The sequence below is a fragment of the Equus asinus genome, chromosome 2 (assembly GCF_041296235.1).
Source record: "Equus asinus isolate D_3611 breed Donkey chromosome 2, EquAss-T2T_v2, whole genome shotgun sequence".
Lineage (NCBI taxonomy): Eukaryota > Metazoa > Chordata > Mammalia > Perissodactyla > Equidae > Equus > Equus asinus.
The window spans coordinates 45,249,307-45,263,668 of record NC_091791.1 but is presented as its reverse complement, the minus strand read 5'-3'; the positions used below and the strand labels follow the sequence as shown (position 1 = coordinate 45,263,668).

The 14,362-nt window shown below is 36.0% G+C and overlaps 1 protein-coding gene across 5 annotated transcripts in view; it reads left to right on the top strand.

Annotated features, from left to right (window-relative positions):
• The window catches only part of PCDH15 (protocadherin related 15), a 1,592,394-nt gene that overhangs the window by 1,158,785 nt on the left and 419,247 nt on the right, over nucleotides 1–14,362 (top strand). For all 5 annotated transcript variants that reach the window (XM_070487986.1, XM_070487962.1, XM_070487971.1 and 2 more), the window contains one exon: nucleotides 6,076–6,186. In XM_070487986.1, the coding sequence (XP_070344087.1) occupies nucleotides 6,076–6,186 (111 nt within the window). The remainder of the gene's footprint in view (nucleotides 1–6,075; nucleotides 6,187–14,362) is intronic.

Sequence of the window (14,362 nt, the reverse complement as noted above, 5' to 3'; positions counted from 1 at the left end):
GGCTTCTAGCTGTCTGCTGGCCAGAGGCTGCTCTTAATTCTTAGAGATCAGCTTTCGTCCCTTAGCTTCTTACTCCATCAAACCTGCAAGTAGAGAGTCTGGAGCTAGTCTGTTTGCAAGTCATGGCCTCTAGACAGTGAACTAGAAGAATTTGTACTATGCTCATCATAGTTATTGTGAAATACTGTTTTTGCTTCCTCATGGTAATACAAAACAAGACCATTCATAAAGCTTTGAACTTATTAGATTTTTAAAAAAGAAAAAAGAGAGATAAGAAAAACTCTAAAATGTTTAAAATGGGTCAGTATTTGTCATCACATATCTGCAGAAATTCCATCTTGAGGAGTTTATCTTTTATGGAAAAAGGCAATTATAATAGATATCATTCTGATATTTTAAATCCCATTGTTAAGTCAGATTGATAAGACTATTCATCCAATAGCTTGTCATATCACTTTTCTTATCTTAATCGTTTTTTTAATGGCAGACTGAAGTGATGTGTATTCAGCATTTTAAATGTCTTGAACTAAAGTGGTAACCAGGGAACTGATGACATATCCCTTACATCAGTCTCCAGCCAACTAAAGAAGCAGTATAGCATTTCCTTTATCTACTGATGTTGCTCAGAAAAGCACTGAGGACATTTAAGCGGTTGGCACAAGCAGCTTCTTTCCTGGGGGCAGCAGAGTGCTGTTTCAGTGGGTGGGTGGTAACGTCTTTTAACAAGTCCTGCTGAGTCAATTGTTCTTTTATGCTTAACTCCCTATAGTTTTGAAAGAATTGACAAAAAAGAGTCATCATTCTTTTGTAATGTGTAAGCATGTAATACCTTTGAATTTCCTGAGTCAGGAAGTGAAAATTACAGTTTAAATGCAAAAGATTTTTAGCAGATTATTATCCTAAAATAGTTTGGTCTATAAGTCAAAGTCAAAATTTCAAATATTGTTGAAATATTTTGGGCTAAGCAAAAACAATATTGCTACTTTTAGATAGGTCACTAAGAACATCGTTTTATACTATAATAATGTTTTTACAGGGTGCATTGTATCATGACAGTCTCATGGCCTCATAAAGTCATATTATTCATATTTTACAATGAACACTCATGTTTAATTAAGTCATTGTCTAAAGTCCTTCTTTATGTAAAACTTTGAGCCCAGATCTTTTCACTATAAGTCTGTAACATTTTAACTTCACAACATACATGCCTCTGAAGCCAACCGAAAACTTCTAAATACAATTTCTTAGGAAATTGGTTAGAACAAGGTGAAATGAACTACATTGTAATCTTTAATATATCTTTAAATGTGCATATATATATTTGTGTGTGTGTGTGTAGCAGGGAGGGATAAATTTGTATGAAACAAAGAAACAATCATCAGAGTGTTGATATTCTACTAGGAGCAAATTAATCTTTCTGCTCAAATCCCAGGCCCTTTTGAGTGGACACGCGCCACATGACCCTGCTTACTCATCCACTTTTCACTTCAGGTAATTTAGTTAGAGGAGACACCCCACCAGTGGCAACCAACCTGTGGATGAATCAGCGTTTAACGACATGGTGACCTGATTTCATCAGTGACAAGCGGAAGATTGAATAGGGACTGATTAGGGTGCAGAGTTGGTGCTGTTTATTGGAACTAAGAGATAAAGTCACAGCCATGTTCCAGGAGAACAAATGGGGAAAGCCTGAAGAGAGAGAGAAAGAGGTTGGGGATGATGGAGAGAGACAAACAGAGAGAGACAGACAGGTTGAGAGAGGAGGGGAGAGACTTCAAAAAGATGGAGAAAAACAGTGATAAGAGAATCTATAGCTTCTGAGAGACAGGGAGAGAAGTCTTTCTTGTTACCTAAATTCCTACCACTTCCCAGTTACAGGCCCAGTGAGGCTTTCACATCTTCGTTCTGCCCTTAGATCACCAGGAAATAGATATAAACATATGTGTTTATTTCTATGTGTGTCTGTGTGCATGTCTGTGTGTGCGTGTTTGTCTTAAAAATAAATGTCTCTTCTTTTGAGCTGAATATCTAGTCCTTACTGTTGAATGGAGAATATCACAAACAATATTTTTAAATATAGCATGGATGTGAGAGGTCAAAAAGAATCTTTCCTGCTTCCTAGGAAATGATGAATGACCAGAGCTTTCAGCTGAGAACAAATAGCACTAAGTACCCCATATTCCATTTCTAGAGGATCTCTAACTGTGGGGCCCAACACCTACTTACAAGACTAGCAGAGAGGTGTCATTTTGTCTACATTGGTACTAACTCAGCTTCATGCATATTTAATCAAGAGGGTTGTCGGGGGATGGAGTCATCTCTGGAGAAACACAGATTTGATAGAGTGTCAAAATTCCATCTCCCTTCTTTGGTTAAGTCAGTGTGAGTGTGTGGGGGGCAAGTGGGTATCACACATGCCTCTTACGCTTTTTCCCCTACTTCCAACAGTGATAAAATCATTCAAACTATACTATGCCCTCATTTACTAAATGGAGAATTGACCTTTGTCTGACAGTTGTTGAGTCACTAAACTGCCAGGGAGTTTGAATGGAATCTTAAAAATGTGTTATAGAAGCTTATTTTTGAGTTGAGGCTATGAGCAAATGCCAAAATTCTTACTTATATGCTTAACGTGGTCCTAGCCATCTCCTATTCCAGTATTTCTCAAAGTAAAACCTGGACCATCTACATGAGAATCACCTGAGAGTTTTGTTAGAAATGTAGACTTCCGAGGATTTCTGAAATTTGAGAGAATATATGCTTGGAATCTGCAATCTAAATGATACATTTCTGTGATCCTTATATGATCTAAACTTTGAGAATAATTGTCACATGCCTTTATAGCCTTATCATATAATATCTTTTTTTAAAAAAGAATCGTTTTTTAAACTTAGGTAAAGCTTTAGAAATATTACTAGAATGGGAGATTTACTTCAAGTTGATCTAATCCAGTATTCTTTTCCCTAGAGGAAAAATAAAGAGCACCCTAAAGACACATTTCATATTTGCTTCTAATTCTTCTCATGATTATGATTCTATAGTTTTCGAGACAATTGATATTCCACAAATACTTGTTTAATTAATAAATTAGTTAATTTTAGTACAAAGGCTTTCCATATACAATAATTCATAAGCAACATTGATCATAAAGTAGATATTCTTTCTATGTTTCTTAAAACATAAGTATTTATGAAACACCCAGCAAAATGAAAATCTCAGATACCTGTGAAAGATGGAGTTAGCTAATAAGAATTATGTTCAATTAAAAAGTGTTTTGAAGATGAATAAACTACCTAATTACTAACTATATTATTTGTAATAATTCTACAAATGTCCATTGAAAATCATCAACTGGAAAAAGATCACAGGGGCCAGTCTGGTGGCATAGTGGTTAAGTTCACGTGCACTGCTTTGGTGGCCCGGGGTTCACCGGTTCAGATCCTGGGCATGGACCTACACACCACTCATCAAGCCACGCTGTGGCCCACAAACAAAATACAGGGAAGATTGGGGCAGATGTTAGCTCAGGGCCAATCCTCACCAAAAAAAAAATCACAAACATCCATTAAGTTACTTTGCTGGAGTCATAAATATCTGTATCTCCAGATCATAGACTGAGATGCTTGAGAAATCTGTGAGGAGAAACAGAAAATACACAAATAACAAGTGTTGTTTGGAAAAAGTCATGTAATATGAGATCAAAGACTTAATCCTAAATTGGATGACAAAGAAGCTTTCACTGGGTAGGATTTGCAAGATTTACTACCCAGAGAAATGAGGGATAGGCTGTTCAGGCAGGAGAAAATAAGAGCAACTGTCAGATGTGAAGAGTAATGGCACATATGGAAAGGAGAGGAGAGTACAGGATGAGGACACGTAGACAGGAGATAGTCATGTATCAAAGTGCTTTCAGCTGCAAATAATAGAAAACTAAATTGAAAGTGGCTTAGCCAATAAGGTCATTTATTATCTCTCATAATATTTTGTTCAGAGATGGGGTGGCATCAGGATTTGCTCAGTAATTCAGAGACAACACAGATCTAGTCTCTTTCCATCTGTTCTGCCTTCCTCAGCGTATTATTTACTTTTAGATTAATTTCGTCAATAGTCCCAAAACGGCTGCTAAAGTCCCAGGTCTTACATCCTTACAGCAGCTTCTATAAGCAGAAAAGGCAACATTTTTTTAATGGTGGACTCTCTACAATTAAGAAAAATTCTTCATGTTACTTAGAATTAGATCTCATGTACATTTCCCAAACTATCACTGGTAAGAACCATGGAATTACCACAGCTGAGTTAGATTAATCAAGACTCATCCCTGTTAGGCACATCATACCCCCTAAAGCACAAAGCCACCAGTTATCTGAGCTCATTTGGAGTCCGGTGTGGAGGGATGAGGTGGTTTTTTGGTAAGCAACCCACAGTATCTCCCATATATATGCTAGAAATTGGCATGTCTTTACAGTTATTGAATCTCTAAAATTTAACAACCCTCTAACCACACATTGAGTTGTGTTTTACCATGTAAATGGCAATTATTAACTAAAGTTTTCCCCATAATTAACATAGATGTTCAGATTAAATCATTTTTACTCTCTCCTGACATAGTTGAGAGTCCCACTCAGAGATACCAGCAATGCTTAAATAGGCAAAAATTTAGGGAAAATGTCAAATGCTTGTTTTTAATTGTAGATATCCTTCACCATACATTTTGTGTACTTATATTTAAAAGTATTACTTTTAAATAACTGTATCCAAGAAAGATCTGCAAAGCCGATTATATGGGCACAGAGTAAATCATCTAAACATATACATCAATTATGTACTGTATGCGTGTGTGCATGTGTACCAGAAAGGGAGGGCGGAAGAAGAGAGAGGAAGAGGGAGAGATCATAAGTCTAGATATTGCAGGTTAATCCACCCACATTCCCCGAAGGAGCCTGACATGGGAGATTTGAGTTGCCTTTCTCTCATTAAGTCTCACATCCTGAGTGACTCTCCTTGTGTCATCTGCAGAAAGTGTCCACACACACACACACACACGCACACACTTCCTTCCCTTTCACTTTTTCTCCTTCTCCTCCCACTTTCCTCCCCTACTTCCTTTCCTTTTTTGATCCTCCCTTCCTTTCTTTCCGCCCTTCCTTTTTCTCCCCTCCTCCTCCTCTGAAACAATCTAATGTACATCCAAGCTAAGCATTTCACCTGTGCCCAAAATCATATGCGCAATAATAACTACATAAAACTAATGAAACAAAAAAAATTCCAGTGCTGGAAGTAAACCTGATTTGTTGTAGTTATTGAGAGACTATTTTCTCAGTCTTCAAAATGGCACTAAAACACAGGAGTGATGTAAGATTTTTTCAAGGATAAAAGACTGATCTTATAAATTATATTCTCTTAAGGTGTGAATATACTATCTTACACTGAGGGCTGCTTATACCAGAGCAATGCTGGAAGGCATTTTAGAGATTGCCCTATGACCAGCATGTCACCAGGAAGAAACTCAATCTCGGACAGGGTAGGAGACTTAACCAATCGCAGCAGTTCTGAGGTCTGAAAAAAATTAACCTATAACAGATTGTTTTTTCACAAAAACATGCTGTTTCAAGTTAATAGTCGTATTTAATACTTGAAAATGCTGAGAAATCAGAATAGGCACCAGTGTTGAAAAGGGATGTTATGTAGAAATCACAAATTGCAATGTTTAAATCCTTTGTTGATAAAACAAGTGATGAAAAGATAATATGGTAACCAGGAAGATTTCTAGATAACTACACTTTGACTTAGAAGTATCCCAGGGCTGTTGATGGATAACCTTAGTAATATATGAAAAACTATCACAGGAAACAAGTTTCCTGGTTATTATCAAAGGACTCTGGTGAAACCCATTGATCAAAATGGAAAGTTTTTAGAAATGATAAGAATATTCAATCTGAAACTTATGCTCACATTCTATTTTCAGCTGATTAGAATGCCAACTGTAATTTTCAAGGGGACTAAACTACAATATCGAATTCTTTAATTCATCTTATATTCAAATGATCCGAAATATGTATCTTTACCTTTTCACAGACATCCAATGACACCTTTGAAATTCCCCTCATGTTGACTGGAAACGTAGTGTTAAGAAAGAGGCTCAATTATGAAGATAAGACTCGCTACTTTGTCATCATCCAGGCTAATGTGAGTATTGAATTTCTCTTACTTCACTCCTGTGAACTTAGGAGGTAAAAACCTTATGCAAAATGTATAAGTGCTCGTAGAGTGTTCAGTGTAATTTGCAACCTCAACAAGGTCGTCCTGCCCTCTGTGTAATTTATATATTATATAGTTCCAGCTGAAGAATGGGATGGGATGGGGTGAGAGGCTTGTTTCCACTCATTGTGTTCTACACTCTCTGAATCACTTGCACCCACTCTTCAATAATTTGTTTTTAGTTCAAACTGAAGTATTTCTCAAAGTGTGGTCCACCAAACAGCTGCAGCTGAATCACCTCGGGAGCATATTAAAAATGCAGATTCCTGGACCCAACCTCAGACCATCTGAAGAAAAGTTGTAGAGGGCAGAAGTAGAATACTTGCATTCTTTAGTAGCTCTCTAGGGGATTCCAAAGTACACTAAAGGTGGAGAACAACTGTTGAATTGGTAACCTTTCCCTCATGCCTATCATTTATTGACTAGCTGCTCACCAGATATCGACTACTATAACCATAACTGTGATATGTGGACAGGAGTAACAGAAAACCTGAAAAACAGTTGCTTATATAACATGGTCATTTATTGTTATTATTATTATTATTTTAATAAAATCCCTAGATTTGTGTGGTTCAAGGGTTGGTTTGACAGCTCAAGTATATCACCAAAGACTTGACTTCCTTCTCTCCTTCCACTCTGCCCTTCCCTGAAGTTTGGCTATTTTTCCAATGTCTTATCTGTTGGGTGCTGGGGAATACCACAGTCATGAGCATCACAGCTGTATTTCAAGTCTGAGTGTAAGCAAGAAGAAAGAGTTGAAAAACTAGGACTCTTTTTATGTTTATTGATTCTGTCTTCTTTTATCTGAGAGGAAACTCTTTCCCAGAGCCCTCTCCCACCCAGCTTCCCCCTACAGAACTGGATCACATAGTCAGCATAGTGGAAAGGAAGGTTGAGGAAGTCTGTGTGTGGTAAAGAAGAATGAGATATCATCTCTGGATGACACCAGGAATGGTTCATCTCCCGGGGCTGGGCACATTGATGACCTGGAAAAGAAAATTCAACAGCAAGGAGAAGAATGAAGCTAGCATTTTTGCAAAAAACCAGCAGGGCTGGCCACAGATAGCATCTAACATTGAAAAACTCCCATAGCAAGTGACAGGGCCATGTTCCGAAAGGTAGGCAGACCCTGAAGGCAGTCTGTGCCTTTAATGATGCCTAAGTATTAAAATCTTACTTATACAACAGAACAGAAAGACAGCCGTGAGAGGCAAAGGTAAATATCCTCCATCAGCTGTTCTGAGCCAGTTTATAGGCAACAAACTGTCACTAAATGGCCATATTTTGCCTTTCTTAGAGATACTTCACCAGAAAGTGTGTATGTGTGTGTGCATACACACATATATCTATAAATGCATATCTAAAATGTGTATGGGTAAATAAAGACAGAAATCTAATATTTGAAACCCGAATTCTAGGCTTTCATTCAATTTGTTTTTTTCAATTCAATGTGGATTGTCTTGGTGTCCAATGGTAGAGACTAGAGTGAAAACTGTTGTTATAGGAAAAAGTAAAATCTACTGGAGAAGAGCCTTTCAGAGCTACTCAAAACACTGAAGTCTTTTTAAAAAAAAAAATTTCTACATAAGTAAAAATGTGAAGGAAGTATTTAATTTCCCTGTCTGACTCAGAATTTCTAACATAATTTATGGAAAAGTCAGATTGCTGTGGAATGTATTTGAAAGCTAATTTTAATTGTGCTATTTAAAATGAGCTAATTTTTGTAAACAAATGGAAGCTAAAAGAAATCTTCTGAATTGTTGTCTAATTTGAAATGTTTATAAAGCCAAATAGAACAATTTGCATCCAGTTTGCTAGACTACTCATAACTGAGGGAGAGAGTGATACGTTTTTAGCATCTGAGGGATAAAATTATGAAATAGAAGGCTATACATGAATGATTGAACAGATGGAATAGAATTGGTGAGAAGTTGAAGGAAGATTTGAATTTGTCTGTAATAATAATTTAAATTATACCATGCAAAATGTGAATATTGAATACAGACTATAAGCTTTTTGTTGTTTTTGAAGATTTTCAGAATTATATCCTTTTAATAGCTGTAGGATATACCAAAATTAGGATGTATCACGACTTATTCAACTATACTTTGAGGATTTTTTGCTTGTTTGTTTGTTTTGGTTTTTTGAACTGGAATTGATGGCTACCCTCATGACTCTTATGAGAGGCTGTGAATGCAGTATGGTGGTAAAAAAACCTCTAGAACCACATTGATTGGATTGAAATCCCAGTTCTGCCATTTACTAGCTGTGTGACTTTGGGCATACTTTGTATGTTGGTTGCTTAACTAATAAAATGGAAATATTAGTGAAATATACCACATAGAGTTCTTGTATTAGCAAGTTAGCAAACATAAATGTACTTAGACTAGTGCTTGGAATATATTCTGATATCATTACAGTGTTACATAAACCACTAAATGCTGGTACTTTATAGAATCAAAAGTGGATAATTAAAAACTGGCACTACTATGAGAAAAAGTATGCATATATATGTATATATGTATATGTATGCAGATACTTTTAATTTTAGTAGACAATGCCATATTATTTTCTAAGTGTTATAACACATCACATCCCCACAAATTATAAAGCGGCATGCCCATTGACTTCACATTTTAGATGTATACTTTACTTAAAACAGTGGGTAATTGGAACCAGAAAACTGGTTTCTATTTGCTTGAGGGCTGATTGTGGGTGTCTCTTCCCAATTCCAAGTTCGCAATTCCTCACATTTGTGGCCATGATGGGAGTATTTATAGTAAGAAAAGTGACAAATGCTATGAATCAGGGCTTCTTGTCTCAGACAGCTGGTTGTTAAACCTTTACTGCTTTGTATATACCAATATCTATATAATTTATGCCTTTATATGTATATAGGATAATGACATCCACATATCTAAAATATCTCTCTAATTATTCTTTTATAGTCTTCATTGTTTTTTGTTGTTTTATTGGTGGTATGTAAACCAAAGTACAATGTAAATTATGTACACTAAAAATCTACATATTATCTTGGAGTCATAAGGAGAATTGAAATACGGGCAATCAATTTTGCCTTTAAAGTCAGTGGAATCTAAGAGGTCTGATGATAAATTACTGAACATTGCTCAGCTTGGGCCTGGCTTTGCTTATGGTACAAAGGTTTGATTTGCAAAGTGAGGCATCAAATTTCATGTGGCTGGGAGGTTTCTTTTTATCCATGTGAACACGCTGTGATTCTTAAATAACATGGAAGAGTTTTGGTTGATCAATGTTAGAAAACATATCACTTGTTATCTTGAGAATATGTGCAGCAACATTCCCCACTGTGTTTATTTTAAATATAAATATCCAACGAGGGAATGATTAATTCTAGAAAACAGGAGAAAAAAATCCAGGAAAGGAAGTTCAGTGAAGCACAAAGATCAAGGAGTTTTCATTTTGTTGAAATTGCCAATACATTCCGTGACCAAAAGCTTCAATTTTGGTATGTTACTCTAAGTCACAATAGAATCAAACTCCCCCATCCATACATTTTCTTCAAATCCACCTCTCCTTTGCATTACTGTCATCCTGTGGGAAAAACTAAGGACTCTTAAGTACTCGAGAGCCCTTAAATAATTGTCAGAAAGAAAAAGTTTACGTTTAATTTAGAATCATTGCAAGAGCAATTTCTGAATTATCTTAACAATAGTAGGGCTATTCAATATTTTCTCCTATTCTCTAAATATATTCTACATTTTCTCAAATATCAAAAATCTAGAGACTAGCTGTCTTTCATGATAAGATATTATAATTCCTTAAAATATAGTGCTATTATTTCTTTTTTAGCTCTAGTCTTGTCTTTTAATGGCAATGCATACTCAAAATGTGCGTAAACATCGTGATCCTATGGATTTGGATATAAAAGTCACTTTCTATACTTTTGGATTTCAACCTATGTAAACAACTTTTCAGAAATAACCCACCCTGACCTTTCCTTATATCTGTTCCTTACCAATATGTGGAACCAGTGCTAATTTTACACCCATCCTTTATTGCTCTGCCAATTTCTCGGGCGTATTCTAGAGAGTGGGACTGAAATGAGAGGATAGTGGTTAATGAAGATATGTAAGCATGTGGAGATGTAAGATATAATACTATTCTGTCTACTAGTATGCATAAAAATTTAAGGAAAAGTAGGTAAATGTCTCAAAGACACACTTTCAAGGGAAAAAAAAGAATTCACTTCCAAAGTGATTTAGAGCAACTCAATCTTGCTGCTGTTTTCTTTTCTGAATAAAGAAATCTAACAGAATCAAGTTACTGGGATAAGTTCTAAAATTTCCGTCAGTGATATTCCATCTATCATTAGTGAACAGAAGCAAAAAAAAACACCTCGATGGTCTTAAGTAACTGAGTTAAGATCAAAAGACTCAGGGCAGCTCTGTAACTATGGCAACTTTTTTTTTCTTTCTCTACTGCAAATACTTGATAATGTAATGAAAGAGTCTTTAATATTTGTATCTACGAGCAAGTCTAGTAGGTGCTTCTAGCCATTTTATTAAACTACAAACTGCTTGAATACCGAGTATGTAAATGTGAGAAATCTCTGTATTCCAAGGTTCCTATGACACTGCCTTAAAAATAAATCAGAACATCAGCATGTCTGTCTCATACTCATTCTAAATCCGGGTTTCATATAATTTCATAGTATCAGTTAGACTTTACATGTTTTCTGACCCCGCTTCACACAACTAATATTTAACTTAATCCACTTCTAAATACAGAGCAGGTAATTAGAAATTAGCATTTGCCTCTAGTTTGATCAAAGAATAGTGGGTAATTAAACTATTTTATAGCAAGAAAGCCTTTCAGTTGGGTTGAAGGAGTAGAAGTCTTACTTATCATCTGCCGGTTAGAGGAGTTTTATTGCCTTAACATTTTCACAGTTGAAATATTTGCAATTTCATAAAAATGTGCTTTGTAAAGAGTGGATTGTGACAATGAGTTAGTTATCTCTGAGTTATCTATAAAAGTAATTTTCTTTTATAAAGCTCTACCAGGCACGTATCTCTTTTTTTTTTAAAAGATGTATTCATGAAAATTTCTACTTTTTTAATAAATAATTCATTCAAAAACAGCAGGTGTCTTTGATAGGCCAGATGTCAGGTTACAATATGATTCTGAAGACTTGAACATTGTGTTGCCGTTGGACGGGGCCAGAGGATTGGAGGCTTTGAATAAAGATGCTAAAGATTTAGGGACCAGGTCAATACCACTTCCTTGTGAGGCATTGACAGAATGCTTCAGCTAGGTCAAATCCCACACTCTGATGAATATTCCCATGGTTTTCTTGCTTCTGTGTTGAAGATACATGTAGGCTTTTAAATTTTTACATAAAAGTGCTTTTTTCCCCCCTACAAATAAGCTTTTATTTGTTTCCATTAAAAGTCTGAATTTTAAAGAGATTCTTGAACTGGTGGCTCATATCCAACAGCTTGTTCAACTTTAGCACTTGTCTCATCCCCAGTAGCTTTTCCAGACCTAATACCTTCACCATGAAGTTCCATGCGTTTTCCTAATTCAAATTTGAGCTTCTTTAGCATTTTTACTTTTCTAACAAAGACATCATGGAGCAGATAAATAGTTTGGCAAGGCTTTTCTACATTAATTCCAATACTGCCTGAAATCAATTTATTGACCACTTCTTTCAAGTCATTTGTCTGCACCTCTCGGGTCATGACTTCCATCATCTTCTTCTGGATTTAGTGGACTTGTTGATGCTGAGTGTAAGAGATCTTCCTAATCTCCTTGTTACAAAAGGTGGCGCAAAGGGAGCCAAGAAGAAAGTGGTTGATCCATTTTCGAAGAAAGATTGGTGTGATGTGAAATCACCAGCTATGTCTAATGTAAGAAATATTGGAAAAACATTACTCACTAAGAACTCGAGGACCCAAAATTGCATCTGATGTCCTTAAGCGTTGTGTTTTTGAAGTAAGCCTTGCTGATCTGCAGAATGATGATGTTGCATTTAGAAAACTCAAGCTAACTACTGAGGATGTTCAGGGCAAAAACTGCATAACTAATTTCCATGGCAGTGATCTTACTCATGACAAAATATGCTCAATGGTCAAAAAGTGACAGACCATGATTGAAGCTCACCTTGATATCAAGACTCCCAATGGGGGCCGGCCAGTGGCGGAGTGGTTGGGTTTTCCTACTCCGCTGGCCCTGCCCAGGGTTTTACCGGTTGGGATCCTGGGTGCGGACACCGCACCGCTCTTCAGGCCATGCTGAGGCGGCTTCCCACATGCCACAGCTGGAGGGACCCACAACTGGAATGCACAGCTAGGTACTGGGGGTATTTGGGAAGAAAAAGCACAAAGAAAAAAAGAAAGATTGGCAGCAGTTGTTAGCTCAGGTGCCACTCTTTAAAAAAAGAAAAAAAATACTACCAATGGCTATCTGCTTTGTCTCTGCTGTGTTGGTTTTACTAAAATATGCATATAAGCTTTTATGCTGGATTATTCTTTGTATCATCTGCAATTCCTTGCATAACTGTACTCGCAACAGTTAAATAGTGATTTATTTTTATGGAAGTTAATTAAAGTTTTCATGTAATTAAATGTTTAATGTTAGCAAATGTATAAATATGTTAAATAATATGCACATTAAGAAAATACAAATTTACCAGTCAGACTTAGATAAGTTTTAAAAGAGGAATATTCTTGCTTTCCAGTTACAGTACAGTTTCCTAAATTAATGAGATATTATCTTATTTTTAAATGTTTAAAATTTAAAATATTATCTTATTTCTTAAAAAAGGAAATAAGAGAAATGAGGAAGGAAAATGGGAGAGAAGAAGGAAGGAATTTTTTTGGTAGTTTTTAATATGTATTAGATTTTCACATAGCAATGAACAAAAATGTAAACTTAATGAAATCATATAAAATATTTATGCAAATAATTGTTTTATTTATCACTCCCAATTTAGAATGCTATTTCTTTTACCCAGAGCAGTCTTGAGCAGTAGCATTTTACTAGAAAGAACAAAAGGTTTTTTGTCATTTTGTTTTTTATCTCAATTGCCAGGGGCTTTGTTTTAGACAACTTTTTAAGATCAAATTTGGTTCCAAACTGGGAGAAGAGCATCATAGATTAGCAACATCTTCCATGGGCTCACAAGTTAGGAGTGTGTATGAGACCTATTTTCAGATCTCTCTTTATGTTGCATGTATTGGTGTCAAATCATGGGGAATCTCCACATGTGTGGAAACCATGTTGATATTTTTTCATTGCTACATCTCTGCTCAAAGTAGTGAAGAGGAGCAGAACCCAAAATGTTCCTCTTTGGCATATGGATTATTTTAGGCTGATTATTTTTAAAAACTAGCACACACCAGAGGAGTTCTGAAAATCATGTGTAAGTGACCCTTTTGTAAGAGCAATTGACACTTATAAGGGAAATCTCCATTTGTAAGGGTGTCTGCCTCTCTGTACCTGGAAGAGAAAGATAACTAAATTTGTAGAAACTCTTACCATTGGAGAAGGCATGCACTAAAATCTGCATAACTGCATACCCTTGTTTACTGTGCTCTGCCTGAAACTTTGGCTCCCCCTACCAGACACCTTCCTTTGTTCCCAGCTAGAGATGGTATTTAAGGTGATGGCTTGGGCCATTTAGGGGGTCACTCAATTTTTCTGGGTATCTCCTATGTATACAGGAGGTATACATATTGTTAAACTTATGTTTATTTTTCTCCTATTAATCTGCCTTTTATTACCTAGGGGGGTGATCTCAGCCAAGAACCTAGAAAGGTAGAGGGTAAATTATTTTTCCTTCCCCATAGTAGGATCTCTAGTCTTGTTTTTTTTTCCACTTAAAAATTTATGTTTCATATATCAACACTTTCTAAGCAATATCTTTTCCCATTATGAGATAAAAGCCTACATTATGTATTTTGGTAAATGTACACCATCTCTTATGCACTTGTATCCATTTTACGGTGAAGTTACAGTGATACAAAGCAGAAAGTAGTGAGGGATTTGTTGCTGACAGAGTGAAAGAAAGACAGGATAGAAATCCTCCACTTTGTGTATTACAGTGACAGGGTGACATATA